The sequence below is a fragment of the Columba livia genome, chromosome 14 (assembly GCF_036013475.1).
Source record: "Columba livia isolate bColLiv1 breed racing homer chromosome 14, bColLiv1.pat.W.v2, whole genome shotgun sequence".
In the NCBI taxonomy this organism is placed as follows: Eukaryota; Metazoa; Chordata; class Aves; order Columbiformes; family Columbidae; genus Columba; species Columba livia.
The window spans coordinates 15166234-15186741 of NC_088615.1; the positions used below are offsets into that span (position 1 = coordinate 15166234).

The 20508-nt window shown below is 39.7% G+C and overlaps 1 protein-coding gene across 2 annotated transcripts in view; it reads right to left on the reverse strand.

Annotated features, from left to right (window-relative positions):
- The window catches only part of RANBP17 (RAN binding protein 17), a 148382-nt gene extending 130520 nt beyond the window's left edge, over positions 1–17862 (reverse strand). Inside the window, exons 1-12 of one of the 2 annotated variants that reach the window (XM_065030106.1) lie at positions 17709–17862; positions 13984–14130; positions 12973–13063; positions 12062–12228; positions 8862–8927; positions 8426–8530; positions 7727–7892; positions 6025–6098; positions 5459–5578; positions 5064–5210; positions 3783–3955; positions 1217–1410 (exon numbers count right to left, since the gene is read on the reverse strand). In XM_065030106.1, the coding sequence (XP_064886178.1) occupies positions 1217–1410; positions 3783–3955; positions 5064–5210; positions 5459–5578; positions 6025–6098; positions 7727–7892; positions 8426–8530; positions 8862–8927; positions 12062–12228; positions 12973–13063; positions 13984–14130; positions 17709–17726 (1468 nt within the window). In that variant the 5' untranslated portion in view covers positions 17727–17862. The remainder of the gene's footprint in view (positions 1–1216; positions 1411–3782; positions 3956–5063; positions 5211–5458; positions 5579–6024; positions 6099–7726; positions 7893–8425; positions 8531–8861; positions 8928–12061; positions 12229–12972; positions 13064–13983; positions 14131–17708) is intronic. The other variant, XM_065030105.1, reaches the window with a different exon arrangement.
- Between the last annotated feature and the right edge of the window lie 2646 nt (positions 17863–20508).

The following is a 20508-nucleotide window of genomic DNA, read 5'->3' on the forward strand; positions in this document are numbered from 1 at the left end:
TTAATGACCCATTTCTTGGGGATTATTGTTTTAGTAAACCAGGACCGCACGACTATTGATACAGAGAGCAAGACAGTATAATAAAAAGAGATCTTAATATTACATTAACTTATTTTGGAACATTAAAAGCCATTAAATATCTAAATTTAACTATGTATATCTAGGGGATAGCACAGTTATTGTTCAATATGAGCACAAATGTTTAGTTTGCAGAAGAGAAACACAATATTTAAACTGCATCGAATGTTTTCTAATGCATAACAGCGACCCCCAGAGCACTGACACCGATTGTTTCCCTTCAACCCCCCATGACTGGAGAATGCCGCATAAATTCAGACTGCAGCTGGTCAATGAAATCAGGTCATCAATGAAAGTTCTCCCAAATAGAAGTTGATAGGTGCATGGAAGAAACTGGAATTAATAAAAAAGTAGGAGGTCGTCTATAAATTAGTGAAAAAATGCCTCCTACATAGAAGAAAAATCAGGATATTCAAACTGCTATCACCAAAAGAACAGCAAAATAAATCACAAATATTTAATAGCATGCAAAGAACAGTTGTATTATGCAGTAACCTGTCTCACCTTTTCAAAACAACACCATTTATCCATGTAAAGATGCAACAGCCATAGTATAACTATATTAGGAAAGAGCCAGTAGTTATAAAGACAATTTAAGTGAGACACAGAAAGGACTGAAATAGGTATATGGAAAAAAAAAGGTACATATTATTTTTACAACTTACACTACAACAACTAACTTGAGTTTCTTGAAAATTAGGTAATTCATCTTAACAGAGCTATACAAAATAAATTAAGGTTTTTAGTGTTAGATTATTTTTTGAGAGACAGACAAATGCAAAAAGAATGAAAGTTAACATCTTCATTTTCAAAAAATGTTCATCAAGTTGCAGCTGATTCCCCAACGGCAACTCAGGTATTAAAATGTGGATTTTTTAGAAATTAAAAGTTTTTAGAGCTCTCATGTCTATATTCTAAAGATGAAACAAGATGTTAAAACAAACACATCAACTGCCAATACACCCTATTTAATAAAAGACAACTAGTGACAATGTGGTGTAAGGTGACTGGGATCATCAACTTCTAGTTTGAGAAAAGGTGTAGGTATATCTTCCACAAGATCACCTCTCTTTTTCATATGCAAGTATATGGTTATTGGCACATAATACACAGGCTAAAAACTAAATTAAATACTAACCTTCCTGAACTGTGATTTCTATTGGATTCCTACTAGAAGAGTGCAATAGTTTTTGATAATTTTGTGCATTTTGGTCAAACAACTGTACAAGAAGTGTACAGGTCTTTTCGTATTCACACCTGCTAACTGTGCACAGTTGCTCCAGCTGCTGGAAAACTGTAGCTGTATCATCCAGTGGATCTTCTAAGCCATCTCTGGAATAGACATTAAAAGTAACCATTTAGCCAGTATTGCTTAAAAGCTGACGCTGTTTTCCCATCCAGCTCTTGAATCACTGTCACTGAACTGCTGAACTATAACAACCCTAGCAACTGGTGAATACAACAGACACACATAAGATCTTGTTTTATTTACATCCATACCCTTACGCATCCACACAAACACAGAAGACTATTCTATTTGTGCCTTCCTCATAATACCTATTTTAAAAAGCAAGGAGAGGAGATGAGGCTGGTTGTATGAAAACAGAAAGGTAAATCCTCAAGAACTAAGGCCCACTGTGCCTGAATAGAATATTAACAAGCAGCACCTTTCTCACAGGGACGAAAGAATGGAATACTTAGTTGAAAAGAGTTTTTTATATTTATCAGATTAAGCACAAGACCATGATACCAAAGCCAACAGGCAAGCTGCAGTAAAATTCCATGCAACTGCTTTACAAATCTTTATTTTCTTCCACTGAAAACAAGCTGTGACCTCATGGAACAAAGAGACAGATAGCTCTTGCTACAAAGTGTAACTATACTCATTACACAAATCACCATAGGAAAGGTTAATTCATCAGAAGGTTACCCTTTTGTTGCACAGGTAACAAACAATCTATGAGTAAAGATAACATCCGAAAAGCTAACAAAGGTAACAGCGCTAATATCCAAACTTAGACACACAGCAGCTGGAAATCCTCATGCTCAAGATGGGCTGAAAGAGACCTCTTCTCGGGTATTTACAAACATTTGAAATAAAAGTTCTTCTTCTAGTTGTAGAAAAGCATCCTTCTGTAGATCCTTTGTAGAAGAACCGTTAGTTCCTCACTCACCCTTACTGAAGGAGGAGAATAGCTATGCAAACCCCCCAAAAGTTACTTTCCTACATTGGTCCAAGCTACTTGTCAGGCCTTGGAACAGGCTGCCCAGGATGGTGGTGGAGTCACCATCCCTGGAGGGGTTTAAAAGGTGTCTAGACGAGGTTCTTAGGGACATGGTTTAGTGCTAGAGTGAGGTTATGGTTGAAGTTGATGATCCTGAGGGTCTCTTCCAACTGATTTGATTCTATGATACTTCTTTCTCTGTCTGAAGGGCCATGGCTCCTGAATGGAAGGTGGTGTTATCCACTATACTGGTTTGTAAGAAAAACGGTCACTCCAGAAAACAGAATTTGTTTGCAAAGGCATCAATTAATCTCCTGGGACCAAACGGAAGACGTCTTATGAAACCAGCTCCCAGACATCCCATGTTTCTCAAGAATGGCCTGGACGTTTGATATTAAAGTCTGCATTTGATGTTGCTGTCTACAGAAATGCCACAACTGAGATCTTCATCAGTTAAGAGAGTAAAGACAATACCACAGTGGTATACAAATCACTTAAAGCTAGGAATGGACACATGCCAAAAGCTTTATCAAGGCTGTCAGGAAAGCTGACTGGTCCTTCTATGTCCTAGCACCGGAACACTGGAAGCTCCCCTAGATACTATTAATTATTTTTCCTGAGACAATGATAGAGAAGCTCACGATTTTGAACCACTAGGAACTCAGCCTTTAACATACCTGTGGTGATAACATAAATAACACCACCTACAGCTTAGTCAGTAAGCAGCAGGATGACAGGTTATGTAATTTGCAGACATGACATTTTGGCTGAGACAAAAGCACAGCGGTGGTAAAGCTGAATGCACTTCCTCACACAAACTGAATAAACAACATCATTGCAGTAATGTAAAACTGAAAAGGAAAAGCAGATATGCCTTGTTCTGCAGTCCCATAGTCTGGCAGGAATTCATAAAAGCCCTTGGAGAAAATTAAATCCTTTCAGCAATCTAAACACTTCTTTCTTATTTGCTCTATTATAGTGCAGACTACAAGGTCATTTAGTTAAACTATTAAAAAGAAGATTTGAAGTAAGAAATTTTAAATCGGCCAGTTTCAATCTTGCCACTCTCTAGCTTGCTCTAGTTGATCTCACCCCTTCTTGTGCATGGGGTTCATTCTGCTTTCCCCCACCATGGCCATACAAAGGGACTCATCAAGAAAACATTTCACAGCTGAACAGCATAGTTCATTTAGACAGTCTTAAAAAAGGTGAGGGGTGGAATAGTTGTTTTTTTTTTTTTTCAAAACATGAAGGTATATGACAAGGAAAACAATTAGAATTTACATTTGATTTTGGCCTGGATTCAATAAGCAAAAGGAGTAAACTTATATCAGCCAATTAAGATACTCTAAAGAAATCGCCATGTTAATTAGAGCCAGTGTACTTAGATTTTAAACATAGCCAAAAGATAATAATGCCAACAAATCAGAAAATCAAACATTCCATATTAGAATTTTAAAGTTGTAATTCCAAGTTTACCTTATAACTACAGGAACACACTCCAGTCTAGAAGTAATATAAGCTTTTGTTATCTCAGGTGCATACGTATCTAAGAGGTGGGGTTCTGCCGTTTTCACAAAGGGTACAGACGCCACCAGTCTTTGCCAAAGAGTTAGCAAATAATGAACACTATTTGGAGCAAACTCCCAGTGCTATAAGAAAACAAAACATACTTCTGTTAAAGCAGCCCAGTGGGACATTTTAGTTGTGAAATATGACACTTTTATCTTAAAAAGTCTTCTTTATTCACGTAACTACTGAAGGAGCCAGTCGGAACAGAGACACACTATGGCACACATTATAGACCAGATCCAGAATTACTTGCATGCATGCTTACCTCCGTCAGGTGAAATCCATGATTCAAAACTCAGAGCTAGGCCTAGGTTCTCAGACAGGGCATGGTGAGATTAAAGTGCTATAAAGGGCCCTTCAGAAATCCTAACTGCTGAGTGGGAAACTGTCTAGAGCCACCTAACAGGAAATGTAAAGACCAGAAATGCACCTCTGCTTTCTTTTCTAAGCCATGGAGCTGCCATTGGCAACTCAGGAATTCAAATGTCAAAATCTCCTAGAAGTCACTATCTTCAGCTGTTATTCTGAAGACCAGACAAAGACTCTGCAGGAAATTCTAAAATGACAACTTCTGCATTATTAAAACAGTGTGCATGCCTTTACCTTGGTGTGCTTCAAAAATCAATCTGTAACATTTTTAACGCTGTGAGAATCCTGATCCTGTGATGTGTATCCTTCTTATACAGATGTGGGTCCCCCAAAAATTTAGCTATTATTTCCATCCAGCTCAGATGGAAAGTCTGTGCTCCAGCAGATTACTATATAGGCAACTGCATGCATTTGTACATATACACGCACAAAAGCAGAACTCAAGAACCTAGTCAGCATAGGCACTTGAAAGTTTACATGGGAGCACTGGTGTAAGTATTTTAGGGTTGGATAAAGAATTTAGTTTGTTGGATTTTTTGAGATGGTGAACACTAAGGCTGGAGGACTTACATCCATCTATCCTCTACTTCAGTTGTCATTTTCTTCTTTAAATCTGCTCCCATTAAAAAACTTCATAAGAAGAGTGGGAACCAGTTCAAGACAATTTAGAAATCTGAGTTACAGCCCCGACAAAATATATTTGTAGGTAAAGACAAGCCTCACTCCCTCCTCAAAAAGCACCAACACAGAGAACCAGGATCAGTCCTCTCTGTCATTCAAGAGTTGAACAGAAGAGAACACTTCTGTATATATTCTTACCTGTAGGCTAGTAATCGTAAAATTTGCTATAAGTTGGATGACTTCTGGGTAATCTTTCACCATTACTAGCTCTCCTAGTTGATAGTTTGTCTTTAGCCGAGCCAAAAACCGACAGAATTCATGGTAATTACCTGGATCGGACAAACCCTAAATTTGAAGAAGAAAATTTTAAAAAGTTAACAGCTTAATCTGACAGAAATTTTATGAGTGTTATTGCTAATTGGACAACAGTTTTATTTGCATAGGGGTTTTGCTTTGTTTTGAATACAAAAATCAATGTCTGGCTGAAAGTGGTTTTAATAGATCCAGTAAATTAATGAAGACTGTAACTGGAAAAAATCAAATCACAGCTGTGTTAGCATTTCAAATAAATAAAATGAGAAATAAAAAGATACCTGTGGATTTTCAAGTATTTGTTTCACTCCTTTGGTTAGATTACCAAGATATTTGGCACGTTCTGGATTGCTGAATAAAGATCTCCTTGTAGAAGCAAACTGAACTAAACAAGAAAGTGCCTGAAGAATAAAAAAAATACTGTAAGATTTAAAAAATTAAAACTTTCAGAATAATCACCTCTTAATGTTTGGAGCAATCCAACCTACTGCTGTGTGTAGTACATTCTGTGTCTGAAGATTATTTTTGCAGCAATGTCTATTTGATCACTGAACACAAATATAGCTTAGTTTTAAAGTTCCCTTTTACAACAGCTGACTAATTCAAAATAATTAGGTGTTTGCTATGTGGTTGAGTAGTGCTGAATTGAGGGAGGAAGGATTTGAATGTTTTCAGACTCAGAAATGAAAACTGGGGCTGAAGTTCAAAGACAAGACATTGTGACTGGGCACTGAGCCACGGGACTCATAACATGCACAGAATAAAACAGGGTCTTTTGGACAAAGTATAGATGCAAAAAGACTGTTTTCCCTAATTAGTTGAGTGTAAATCATTACATGTCACTTACCAACTGAGACAGCACTGGTGGAAGGGAATGGTACAAATCAAAAAACAGGTCCAAGGTCTCTGGCTCCAGGAAGACTACGCAAAAAAATAAATTGGTTTTATCACTCTCTACAAGCAATAATTCATTATCTTTATTTTAATAGAATCACCTTATTTTTAACAAAAACAAAAAGAATGAGATACCACTGTAGTTGAGACTCAACAGTAAATAGATGCATTAATTACTTCATTGTACAATATTAAACAAAGCACAGTTCTCTTTTTATCACATTAAATCTATCCTATAGCTCATGAAGAATACATCCTTTAAACTGCAAATGATTCAATACTTTGTCAGTTGCTTGCAGAACGCTGTTCTGTAACAGATGTAGGTAAACTGATTTCTTCAGCTTACTATACTATAGTAGTACGCTAAGACATGTTCCAGATACTAAGGATTAGTTTATTCTGTATTTAAACAAATACAAGTTCCTATCCTGAAGTCTACAGACTGATAAACAGGAAGAAATTTATTAAACACTGAGTAACCAATTTACTGTGGAATCACATCAAATGACTATAACATTACCATACTTTATGAAGCGGTAACAGCAGGGTAGAAAAAGTTCACCAATATTTCAAAAATAAGTAATCTCACAAATTAAGTAATATTTCAAAGTTGTTCCATTTATAAGCATTGTTTTATATGAAGACCTATGGAAAAAAATAAAGCATCACCTAACAAAGGTTCATTTCCTCAGGCACTCTCTGTGTTTAATGACTAAAGGGACATCCTTCCACCAACTCAACTAAAATTTTGGGAAAACCTGTCCCCTTCTCCTTCCTAGAGGGTCTTGGGAAATTACTGCACTTGCCCAAATTCAGCCTTTTGTCAGGATTCCCCTGCTTGCCGTTACTAGTGCCCTTCATCCCTCACACTGCAATTAGATTAATGACGAAGGAATGGAGTTGGGCATGGAAACTGATGAAGAACAGTATCATCGAAATAAGGAGAAATATCAAACACTACAGAGTGTCAGGCTATGCAGGTAAGCCAGACTTAAACCTCCCATCTTGGGTATGGGAAACAGTGTAGCAGTTTTAACTAGACCTAACAGACTTCCAATCAGGCTCATCTACTCTGCCAAAAAGCAGGATAAATTAGCCTACAAGGAGCTCCATGCTGCTAGGGCTAAACTGCCTCCGTTACCCAAGGTAATTTCGTTAAAGCTGGCTTGGACATATTTATACTAGACCGCCATCTGCACTGTATAAGCCCACAAAGTCAAACCTCCAGAGCCTAAGAACCAAGACACAACCCTTCTGCTGTCATCATTAACAAGCACACAGAGCAAACAAGCACGCTAAAAATAAAAATTCACACAGATTTCTCATCAGGAAGAAAACAAACAAGACATGCTACAAATGCTGTACCTCTTTAAGGTGTTCATATGCCAGGGATGAGAATAATATTCTTTGTCTAATTAGAATAATTTGGTTTATTGTTAATATTTATGTTACCAACTACATTTATTCTTTCTGTCTGTAAAAAGAACAACAGCAAAAGTGTGACAGAAATAGCAAATGTTCACCAATAACTCACCAGCAAAATGCTCTACTCTATGTTAAAAACCATTTTATTTTTGCAAGTATTTTCTTTAAAGAAGTTACACAATCCACTGGGTATAGACTTCAGACTATTACCAGTTACAATCCTTTCTTACTTGCTCTCCAGTTTGTTGGGATCTGCACAGTGCACAGGTCATCTGCAGATTCATCAGCTGAACTTCCAATGAAATCAAAATTAAGACAGTTAAGTACAAGCTTCAGAAGTTGCACTGCTAGACTTTGTTGCCGTTGGTCATGAAGGATTAAAGGTTTTGCGAAGAGCTAAGGAGAAAAGAAATCTTGTCAGGCCACCTGCACAGAACACACTTTAAAAACAATTTTAAAAAGGAAAATGCTCACATGTAACACCGAGAAGTTCAGAGCAAGAGAACACAGACTAAGCCAAAAATAAATCCTTCAACAACAGAAGGTGTAGTCTTTCTTTAAAGGCAAGGGGGAAATCATTATTATTATCATTATTCTCTTAGCAAATACTGAGATGGTGGGCCCAGCAAAACTCAGATACAATTAAATTAAGAAAAAATATCCCAAAAGACAAGCTCAAATTTGGATAATTCATGCTTCAAGCAAGATATAAAGAGAGGAGGTGGTACAGAAAAAACACTGAAAGCAAGAGAGGCATGGAGGGAAGAAAACTGGAATTTTTGTCTTCGAATGTTTTTTGATCACTTAAGTTTGACTGCGTGTCATGTAATCTGTTTAAGTGCAGAATTCATCAACTCAGAAAATATTAAGGACTCCAACTGGGACAATTAGGATGTTAACACTTTAGGTTCAGTTATAAAGAGCCTCACCTCCTTCAGAAGAGAGCACGCAAGCATCATTATGTCCTTTAGAGAGGTGTCACAGAATGAGGTAGCTATTTTCCGATGTTTTGCTGAAGACCTTGAATAATCAACCTAAGAAAAGTTAGTACATAATAAAAAACCGCTCCCTTCTTTTCTAAAACTATATGATGGGTTTATCTGGCAGATTAATTATTTGACACTATAAATGAAAATTATGGTCTGTATCAGATAGGGTATGTACCTGGTACAGGTAAAGTCCTTGCACAAAGAATTTCTTGTCTCTATATATTTTGGCAGAGGAAGGAAGGTGTGTTAATCCCTTCACATCTAAGAAAGGCTTCTCCAATCATTTTTATGAAGGGCACAAACAGCCAACACGCTGCTTTCTCAGCAATACATACAGACGTCCCTTGCAGAAGGTAAAAAAAGCAAACACGCTTACTAGATTCATTTCCTGAGTCAGTTCTGAGAGAATCATTACTCCTATTATATAATGGTCCACAGTGCCCTACAGAAAACAAACAAAAAAAGACAGGATTGCTCAAACATCGCAGCTTGTATTCGCTATCTTCCAACATTTCTAGAATCAAGAGGAATGTTTAGGCTGAGCTATCCTAAGCTGTTTAGAAAGCTTCCATGCCAAATTCTATCAACATTAATAGAACTAAACCTTCCAACTCCCTAATTAGCTCTGGAAAAAAAACCTAATTCTCTTCCACCACAGTAGTATACAATATATTGGTTTGAATCGAATGATATTTTCCAGCTGTGAGCAGTTGTGTCTAAAAAGCAAGGCAGTAGGTGTCAAATATTTGCACCTCAGGGTGCAATCTGATCATCACTATTTAAGTTCCTTGGAATGTTTCAAAATTGAGATACAATGCATAATTTTGCATTTAATTAATAAAATTCATCTGTCTTCACTGAGCTACCATAAAGCATTTATAGAAAAATTAAATCTGCTTTGTTAAAACCAATTAAAATCAACTGCAATTAGGCCTTGCCATTGAGTCAGAGGGAAGATCTCTGTATCTACTTTCACAGCTGCAGTTTGCAGCCTCAGCTTCCCTGGCATCCAAAAAGCCATGTCATCCTGGCCAGAATTTTCCTGATATTTGTCACAACCACCCTCATTTTCCAACTCTGAGGATTACCCGAAGTTCAATTAATGAAGAATCTGGTTAACTACCAAGGGGCCTGGCTTTGCACTGACACCTAGTCTGTGTTATCACTTGCACCAGAGCAAATCAAAAATGAAAATTTCAAAGAAGTCTCAGGCAAAACCTATATTGGTGCCCTCTCTGCGTTTGGTAAGATTAAATATTTTATACTGTAATTTGAAAGTACCTTTCTTTTACATTTCAAATTCTTAAAACAGTTGGTTTGAATGTTCATTAGATGACACAAACCTGCAAGCACAGAAAACCCAACCACCCCTGTTCACAGGTGTGAAAAGCTGTGTGGTGAATTCAGGAGTTGGGAACACAACTACTAATCCCTCTTTCTGTATTAAATCACACTCAGATTCACACTGGATGAACTTCAATCTGCAACACTAATGCATATGTATTTGGAACTACCATATGCTAATTATTAACATCTCTTAGTGTTGTTTCGGGATTATTTTTGCAATTTTTATCTACAATTCAATTCACTAGTAGATCTATGGCTTAATTTTCTTTTCTACGGGAATTCTTAATTTAACTAAAGAAATCTCTTAAGAAGCTAAATTTCATATTTAAATCTCTATTTTTAATGAGCTACACGCTGAAGAGTCACACTGCAACCATTTTAATAATAAATGCAAAATCCAATTACATTACGTTCATAAAAATAACTGCAAAATGGTGGAGAAGTATACTTGAGTTTGTTTTTAATAAACAGAATATTGCAACTTATCTTTTATTAGACATTCCCAATGTAACTCAAAGTGTACATTAACTTGAACAGTATTATAAACAAAGTAAAACTGAAAAACAATAAGAAACTCATTGGCAAGAAACAAACTGTTAACTTCATCTTTTCTTGTTGAGTTGCCAGGATCACCAACACAGACACATATAATGGATCACTTTGCAAGGACAATAAATCTCCAAAGAGCTTAAATTTTCTGATTATTTTTTCTCAAAATAAGTACTAGGCTTTACATTTCTATAGACACTCAGAAAGATTAATCTGTATAAACTTTTAAAGCAGATTAGCCATGTCCCAGAAAAGTTTTTAAGAACCATTTAATACATGTTATACATATAAAATAACCAAGTCTGGCTACTAACCTACAACATCAAACCACTTTCTCCAAAATTCCTTCCCAGAAGATGCTGTATAGCCTGTATCTTTAGCCACTGCGTCTGGCAGTACTTTAGACTGGACATGTAAATTTGCAGAGTGAACAATCCATAGTGAATAACTGCACTCTGTCATTAGGAGAAATTATTTCCAATTTTCAAATACTACATACCAAGATCACCTCTCTGTCCTGCAACGCATCTTCTATGTAACAGTAACCAATGCCATGGGGGAACAGGAACTAACGTGGAATGAAATGTAAACCAAGAACATTCCTGCCTCACCCAGTTACTGGAGAGGGAAGATGAATGATCATTCCTCCCAAATTTCCCCATATCCCTGCCTAGAATGCAACATTTTTGTGATATGTTAGATTTAAATACGTATGCTAAAACAGGTAAAGTTATAAAACCCCATTAAATTTATTATCTACCTCCCTATATTGTACACCATAACCCTAGGAGAGACAGAATGGTTTGGTTTGGTGTTTTTACTCCTCTTTTCATACATATAAGCACGTACCTAAGTATCCATGCACACAAATATGAATCGTGGGTTTCTCATAAAGTGAAAAAGGAATGGGGCAAACAAGGACCACAACCACATAACAAATATTTACAACGTCTTGCAATTTTGTGTACCAACAGTTCTATCTTTACACAAGCTTTCCTCAATAACATCATACAGGGGTTTCTAGTGATTTCTGCTGAACACTGAAGTGCAGGTAAAGTCCCACTGCTTATACAGAAAAGCAACAATATAAGATCATCACAGTGAACACTCCAGCAAATCGTTTATAAAGGTATCTTTTTGATCAACTCTCTATGACAGGTACTTGCAAAAGTCCATTTGAACTAGTTCTAGAACTGAACAGTTCAGCACAATTTCAGTGGTCATTATTATAAAATCGCAATCAGACTCATGCTTTAAAACGTTTGACAGTCTTATTCTTCAGATGGTGCAGCACCAGCGTTTCTAACCAGGTAACTGGAGCTAACGCTATCAGAAACGTATCTCCACATCACTTGAAAAAAATTAAAGCATTTAACAGAATGGCTTGACAACAGGGGCTGATGTTTTACAACCACACTATCAAAGAGTGCTCTGGAAAAAGAAAACCAACGAATAAACCAAGACAGCACTATGAATACTGTGAGAGATCAAAACCCACAAACTCCCACAAGTACCAAACCCACCCTGGTTCTTCACTGTAGGGCAATCTTCTGTTTTAAGCAATGCTCTTCACACTTCCCCCACTCAAGTGTGTAACAAGTAAGTGACATAACATGCCAATCACGAAAAATGAAGAGGTCCAAACAAAAATAAAGGCAGAAGTGAATTATTGTTTCCTACCTGCAAAAACTTTTTTACATCAGTAATAATGTTTCTGAAGATGAGCTGATCTTTTAGTACCTCAAACCATCCTAATTTTGTAATTTTAGCAATGACTTGAACGAGAGCTTGGATGACAAAAGGAGCCAGTTTGGGTTGAGATGCTACATAGTTCAGAATGTAATTTCCTGTAAAGAACCATTTTAAAATCAGCAACAAAAGTCTTATGCAAAGAAAATTAATTACATGGTTCTAATAGAAACCAAAGGCATGATTTTAAAAAAACCAAACAACTATATTCTTACAGTTAGTACAATAACTGTAAGTTGCATTAAATCACTAAATACAGGTAAACCTGTAGTAGCAAAGCACGTGACATACATGATCATCATTCTAGGACACATCTGACAGCAGTTTGTGAATTCAGAGAACACTGGCAGCTACAACAGAGTGATTTTTCATTACAGTCCCGTGTACTGGGCACTGATTGTTTCACTGTGTCACAGCAGCTCTCAGTCAACCCATGACACACAAAGGTTTTTTTCAGCCAAGAGTCCCTGCTGAATGTTCTCAATTCATTCTAGAACATCCCTTTGGAGAAACCCGGTCTAGTGGGAGGTGACTCTGCCCATGGCAGGAGGGTCAGGACCAGATGATCTTTAAGGCCCCTTCCAACTCAAACCATTCTATGATTCTGGATTTATTTATCTTAATTTTGAAACTAGGATGTTATTTGTGAGCTAATTGCAGCGAAATGGTTAAAGAGCTCACAATCACCTTTATGTTCGCTCTCTCACAATGACTACATCGCAGGCTTGGTAAATGGAGAGAACTAGAGAAAGACACAGACTATCCACTGAATGATTACTGTGCTAACAGGACGCTTTAGATCAAACTGATATAAGGAAACTTTAACCACAAACATTACTTACGAATGTCAATCCTTTGCTCAATAGGTAACGGCGATGCCCTGCTTACAAGCTTAGACAGGCACGTTGCTGCTAGAAGCTGAGCATAGGATGTCTGCAAAAGACATGAATAGACATTATTCAAAAACAGGCTAGTTAAAGGCAGGGACACTAAGTCAAAACCTGATAAATAATCAATAAATCAGATAGGTTATCAGGTGTTGGTTATGTTTGTTAAGTGTTCCGAAAATTTATAAAATATGTATTTTAGTAATATCTTTGTTTCATTATAAATCAAAATATATTACAATAATGAAACAGTGGAGACCTAAAAATATCATCCCTTTTGACTGAAACTGTTCACTATTCAGTGGAGTTCTTTAGTTTTGAAACCTCTTTTTAAATTACTTCATAATTTAGAACCATGTGATGATTAGTGAGGGTCCAGCCCTGGATTAAATATAGATTCAAATGTGTTTCTCTTTTTATTTCTCTCTGTTTTTGAATGATTTGAAAAACGTACCAAGAACTATACTGGACTTAGCTTGGACTATGAAATCAAAATCAACTCCCCTATCAGTTTATCTAGAGTTAACCATGAAATTAAACACCAAAAATGAATCAGAGTGATGATGAGAGAATGGTTTAAACTATTAGATAACAGATAAGCAGTTTAAGGACTTTATTAATACTTTTTTTTTTCATTGTAGCTAGTAGCTAAAAACAAGAACACGGTGATGTTCAAACACCAGGTTATACCACACTGTATCCCAACACTGCTCTACAGATGACCCAACCCCAGATGCTTTCCCTTTTTGTCCCCGACATCTCTAATGCAACGTATTAGTACTTCTACAAAGACCACCTCCACAGGAAAAAAATCCTGGAATCGCTTATGAAGCAAAATATGTACAAAAAAGGGAAAGGTATTTTGCCTTTATTGCACTGACATGGTAATGGCCCAGGACTGAGAAACCTACGTGAGCTTCTACCAGCACAATTACAATTTGGATAACACGTCTTTTGGTTACTTACTGTTCCTTGTTCTAATAGAAGCTGGCATTGATTAAGACATTCTGGGCTATCAATAAGCTCCAAGACAACCTTCTCAGCTTGCATTCGCTGTGCTAGATCCGTTCCTTCATACAGGTGCTTACATAGTACCTCTAGATCTGCCAGGCTCTGTCAGGAAAGAACACAACTGAAACTTCCATGAAGACCACATGAGACTTCTTTAAGTGTTTATAAGTCAACATACTACGCCAGTAACATGAACCATTACTTAAGCTAAGTTTTCCATTCGCTTCAAATTGAAATTACCAAAAACCACGAGGCTTCCTGTGACAAGAAGCCAAAAATAACTCCGCAAATCAAGCTGCCATTTCTTATTCTTTCAGCTACCAAAGTATTTTTAATGTGGTTCAATCCATCTGTTTCTCTGACTATTCAGATGGGAAGTCCATCGCTTTTCTGAAGAGACAAAAACAGTTTGAGCTATGCTACTTGGAAAATTTCTGACAAATTTAATTTAAAAGCTGTAATTCCTCAACAAATTGCAACACCTGAAAGAAACTAGCATTGTCTGCATTTGTTGATGCATGTGTCAGTGAAAGAAGGGGCAATTCAGAAGCTACGGTAGCAACAGAAGAGCTAAAATTCCTCTCCATTTAAAAGCTGAAAACGTTCTCTTTGGTAAAGCAAGTGAGGAGAGAGGGGCAATATCTCCTACATGAGGGATATGATTTATATCTACCAGTTCCTGTCTCACAGGAGAAATGAACCTTTTGAGCATGTTTTGGAATCATTACACAAACACAAGTTTTAGCATCCATCAGGTTCCCAAAGCCTATGGAACTCTCATCAAGAACCAGCCACATCATTAGAACTTACCCAGTAGATAAGTTTTCATTATTTGAGTGTGGCCTACGAAGACGAGGAAAAGAGAACATGCAGTATTTGAGCAGTCTCATTTAAAAGTCTAAGTCAAAGTCCTGTTCATCAGCCCTTCCAAAAAGATAGTTTGTACTTGAAATAAGATTTTGGTTCTAGCATTACTTATAATGTAGCTCTGACACCTTTTAAAAATCTAAGACAGCATTAGTGTCTTTGGCAACCAAAGTACATTGGCGTTGTCAATCAAAGCATGTCATTTCCTAGAGACATGCTTCTTATGATAAAAAACAATAATTGTGGTCTTTTTCTTTTGTCGTTGTTGTGGTGCATATGGAGTTCCTGGCTTTGGTCAGCTTTTTCTGAATTTCAGTAATAATGACATTTTAAGAGTCCCTGATTTTCAGTCAAAAAGTCACCATGCACTTGTTCCTTGGAGAAATTTTATACATTTGCTTCTGGAATGAACAGACCAAACACCTCAAATACTGAGTCCAACAGAGACATCCTTTGTTTCTGTTTTCTCATGTTAAGAGAGCAGAGGAAAAATAAGGAACAGATAACTCCAGTAAGGCAATTTTAAATAAAGCAGGATCTATACCAATTAAGGTGAAAACTAAGACTCATGAAACTCAAGTGTACACATTAGGGAAAATATAATACAACAGAAAAAACCACATAATTTGGGTAAAGCATAGGAATAAAGACAGCTAACAAAGATAGTCTTCAGACATAAATTACGACACATCTTTCCACAATGGAATAATTCCAATACAATCTGAGAAGCATCAATCAAATTATCAAGCCGTAACCAGCAAAAGTTAAAGACCCTCCTTTATTTGATCTGAAATTTGACTTACAAGTCTGGACCAACTTTGCAACAAGTTCGAGAAAGTCCAGAATAAAACTGAGATATCAGGCTAGTCACCAAGGTCTAAATCATCTGTGTTCTAACTGGCATTAAACAGCAAACCTCTGCAGGCCAATGAGGGAAACCCACCACAAATTTTTAAAGCAAGGCTGAACAAAAACTAGACAACGAACTTCAGAGAAAAGCTGGTTTATCAGATATTGAGACTGATGTCCTTCTACACTTTGAAATGCTTTATCTGCACATATTTGGTCTCAGAAGAACATTATGACAAAGTTTCTTATTGGTAGGTTTGAGGTATGGCCAGAAATTGCTCAGAATTCTCAGACTGCCAAAGAAATGGTTGGATGTCCCCGGGATTGTATTTTATGTGTAATCCTGAGGAAACACGCTCATTTCCCTTGATTGAGATAGTGAAATCAACAAAGTACAACCTGAAATCAGCAAATACAACGATCTTGTGCATGCTGGCAACTCAGTTCAGCAACAGAGATATTATCCAACTTCATTAAGAAAAAAATAGTTGGAGAAACCAATGAGAAGTCAAAAACTAGCTCTCAATATTATATATGTATTTCCTTCAAAAAACAGAAGATTGTCACAACCCCTTTTTCCTTGTGAGACGAAACCATGTGAAATTGACACGTTCAGATACCTCCTTTACTCAAATTCTTATCAGTAGCTGAAAGGTGAAAGAAAAAGATAGTGTCAATGGAGAGGATTTAGCAGTTAATCGCTGGCTGCTTTGAGCCAGGAGCAGACACAGACCTGTGTAAAAAGTGACACTTTTGATCCCAAAGAAGTGTAATTTTTTCTGAGAAACAGATTCACATCCTGATGCAAAAGGTGACTGTGATTTTTTTTTTTCTTTTCAGTTTCATAATAGTCAAGAGTAAGCTAAATACAGTTCTCCAGATACTTCTGGTCCTGCTTCTCCAGCTCTGGGAAGCCCCAGCAGCTCTCCTGGGAAAGAGCCAAGGGCCAGAGCCGCCGGGGGCTGCTCCGCAGCGACCCACCGGGCCGGCGGCCAAGGAGCCAGGCAAACTGGCAGCAAACCAGGTGCGTTTCTGACCAAAGTTTTGCTGACACTGAACATTTCCCACAGACATTTTGATTTTGATCAGCATTTTCTGACTGAAAATGTTCTATTGAGAAAGTTCCCCCGGCTCTGTGCAAGAGCAACAGGATGGCCATAGCTGTTGAAACGCTGCAGTTTAGAAAAAAAGAAAAAAGGCGTGGGGGGAAAAGACGAAGTGTGCCTGGTACCCAAGAATTTAAATAAAAGCCTAAAATGGCCTCTCGAACATTGCCAAAGCCTTCTGCCACCAATTCAGTGAAACCACGAGGGTCTCCAGATGAATGCTTAACATCTCAGCAAGGATTTTGGGGCGTCTTTTCCCACCCCTCCCTTCCTTCGCTGTTTGAGACCCACTTTAAGCGGCTGATGTCCATCTCTGACAAGTCCCGGAGCGGGGCTGCCTCGGCTTTTCAGGGAAGCGTCCAGTGCCCCCGGGAGGAAGCGGCGGTAGGAGGGCAGGTGTGGGCAGCTCCCGCCGGTGCGGAGCCGCCACAGACTGGAGTCCCGAGTGGACACGCACTCATGCAATGGGAAGCACGACAAACCCGCCCCGCAGCGCAGCCGCCCGGCCTCGCCGGCAGCCGCACCGCCCGTGCGCCAGCCCCGGAGAGCGACACCGACCTCCCACCTGCGCCGTGCGCGGCCGCCCCGCCTGGCAACCGCCCACCCGAGACCGTGACCACGGCTCTAGGGCTCGCACGGAGCCCGCCCCGCAGCTCCTCGGCGGCTTTGGCCGCTGCGCCAGGGCGAACCGCGGCACCCGCGCTCCCCTCACCGCGCACCTCAGGACCGCCCTCCCCGCGCTCTCCGGAGCCCGCCGCCCCCCACGGCGGCCCCAGCTCTGCACGGCTCGTTGTCTCGCAACAGCCAGCGCAGGTGCCACCGGTCCCCGCCTGCCCGCGCCGCGCCGGCTGCACTGACCTGGACGCGCAGCGCCATCTTCCCGAGCGGCGCCGGGAGCGGGCCGGGGAGGGGCGGCGCGCCCGGCCGGGGATAGGGGGCAGTGCCGAGCCGCGCCGGCTGCGAGGCGCGGGCGGGACGGCCGTTGGGGCGGCGCGGGGCGGAGCGGGGCGGCCGTTGGGGCGGAGCAGCGCGTGCAGGGCTCGGGTGCGTGTCCCGCTCGCGCGGGCGGTGCGCGGCAGCGGCCCCGCCCGGGCCAAGGTCAAGGCGCCGCTCCGCCCGTGGAGCCCCACGCGGGGCGGGCTGCGGCACGGCGGCTGTTGTTCTTCCGCTCACGGTGCCAGCGGTCGGGCAGAGGAGTCTCTCCAGGCTGAGAAGACCGTGTTTTTCAGTAGTTCGTAGAATCATGTCGGTTGGAAGAGACCCTCAGGATCATCAAGTCATAACCGCACTCTAGCACTAAATCATGTCCCTGAGAACCTCGTCTAAACGCCTTTTAAACCCCTCCAGGGATGGCGACTCCACCACCACCCTGGGCAGCCTGTTCCAGGGCCTGATAAGTAGCTTGGACCAATGTAGGAAAGTAATTTTTGGGGAGTTTGAATAGCTATTCTTCAGTAAGGGTGAGTGAGGAACTAATGATTCTTCTACAAAGGGTCTACAGAAGGATACTTTTCTACAACTAGAAGAAGAACTTTCATTTCAAATATTTGTAAATACCTGAGTGTCTTTCAGCCCATCTTGAGCATGAGGATTTCCAGCTGCTCTATATCTTTCTAAGTTTGGATGTTAGCACTGTTACCTTTTCGGATGTTATCTTTACCCGTAGATTGTTTGTTGCCTGTGCAACAAAAGGGTAACCTTCTGATGAATTAACATTTCCTTTCCAGGAAGAATTTTTTCCTAATATCCAACATTTAAGCGCAGACTTCCAGACTACTTCCTGTATAGAGATTTTAGACCTGTACAGTAAACCATGAACCATATGTTGACCTGAAGAAAATGGAAACAGCAACAGTAACTCCAAAATGTCAGTAAATATTTAACGTTCAAACTTGTTTTCACATGGACCAAAAGACGTGCCATATTCAAATACAAAGGCATTTGTCGTCAACAGCTGTGACCACTTTAGAATGAGCCAGTCCATTGCATGCTGAAGCAACATTGTTGGTCAAGAAACCAGTTTCTGGCATAGCGCTATTTGTAGTTACTTTTGCTGAGAGACTGCAAATAGTAAGATGTAGACATTAACATCTCATGGATACATTTAACTTTCCATTTAGCTATAGCTTTATTCAGCATGACTGTAGATAAGGGTAGTAGCAAACAATCATTGGAGCTTAAAGTACCAAGGCCTCATATTTGTTCTGAAACTGTTTTATTTTCAGGGAATACTGTTTAATTGTCTTGTCTACAGTGCAGATCAGGATTCCATTTCCAAAGGATTTACTCTTGGGTAGTGGCAGCACAAACAAAAGGAAAGTTTCCTTGGTGAATGTGGGAGCATTGGGTCAAACAGACCATGACCAGTTATAAAAGTATTCCCATTTTACAGCCAGCAACTCAGAAGTTGCATGCAATTCAATGTAACGTTAATTTCCTATGTTTATAAATCAAGAGTCAATAAACATGGAACAAGCCAGTGTGATGCTGCTCTGTCAGTGCTTCTTAAAAGATCCAAACCAAAGCTTGGGGTGTTTAGATGTTTTTGGACCAGGGCAGCAGAGGGGAGTTTGGTTTTGCTTTGCAAAGTGCTGGAAGGTTCCTGAGAGTGGAAAATGCAAGAACACTGCTGCAATCCAGAGGGCTGAGGAGATGGTGCTCAGGTGCTTACAGCTGCGTCCAAAGGGACAGATCCTCAGTTTTCCAGAAAGAGCAGAACCCCCCTCTACAGGTGCTATAAAGAGGTGGATAAACTAAACACAGAGCAAAGGTCTCAGTTTCCCGTTGATGAGAATCCCATCTTCACTTACCACTGGTTCAAGTAACAGGTGGAGTCTGTGACATCAGAATTACCATGGATATTTTATTTCTTAAAGTACTGCAAAGAGACCCTGTTGCCTGGGTCTCTTTCTGTGGACAGAAGCAAGGAGCACAGAGCCCATCCCACGGGGTGAGTGGGGAGCACAGGCTCTGCCGTGCGCTCAGCTGCACGGCGCAGCCCCGCGACTCTTTGGGCCTTATTTAATCAGCAATTGAATCATTTAATGTCTCAGACGCAGCAATTGCATTTCTCTATCCGATTTCTGTCAGCTATAGCCTGATTATTTCAAGGGGAAAAAAACTGGTCGAACTAAAGAATTAATGGATTCCTAGGCTACTAATTCACAAAACTCCAGAGATTTAACACAGCAATAAGAGTGTTAGATTGTGAAACTACCCCAGACTACGTCAGAGTCCTAGTCCAAAGCCGCATTTAGGAGTGTAATTTATTTAGGAGCTTCTGTTGACAGGGGAGGGGGGAGTGGCATCGTGACGGTACTTGTGTGACAGGCATCAACAGAAGAAAGTTGTGCCATGAAACTGAGACTTGTCCCGTGGAACAGGACAACAAAATTCTTGCTGTGTTCTATGGAGGCTGAATTTAAGAAAGGCTTTGGGTCTGGCTCATAAGATGCAGTGCTGAGCCCTCCCTGCAGTGTTAACAGACAGCTTCCAGCTCCAGTCTGTCATATTTTCTGCTAGGTGGAGTAAAACCAACTCCCTGAATTTGTTGGTACTTTGGATTATGTGAATAGATCTGTTGCTACATTCAATGGATCCATAATTAGATCCATTCATTTGCCATGCAGCTTAGTGAGGGCTGGATCTTTCCCCATGC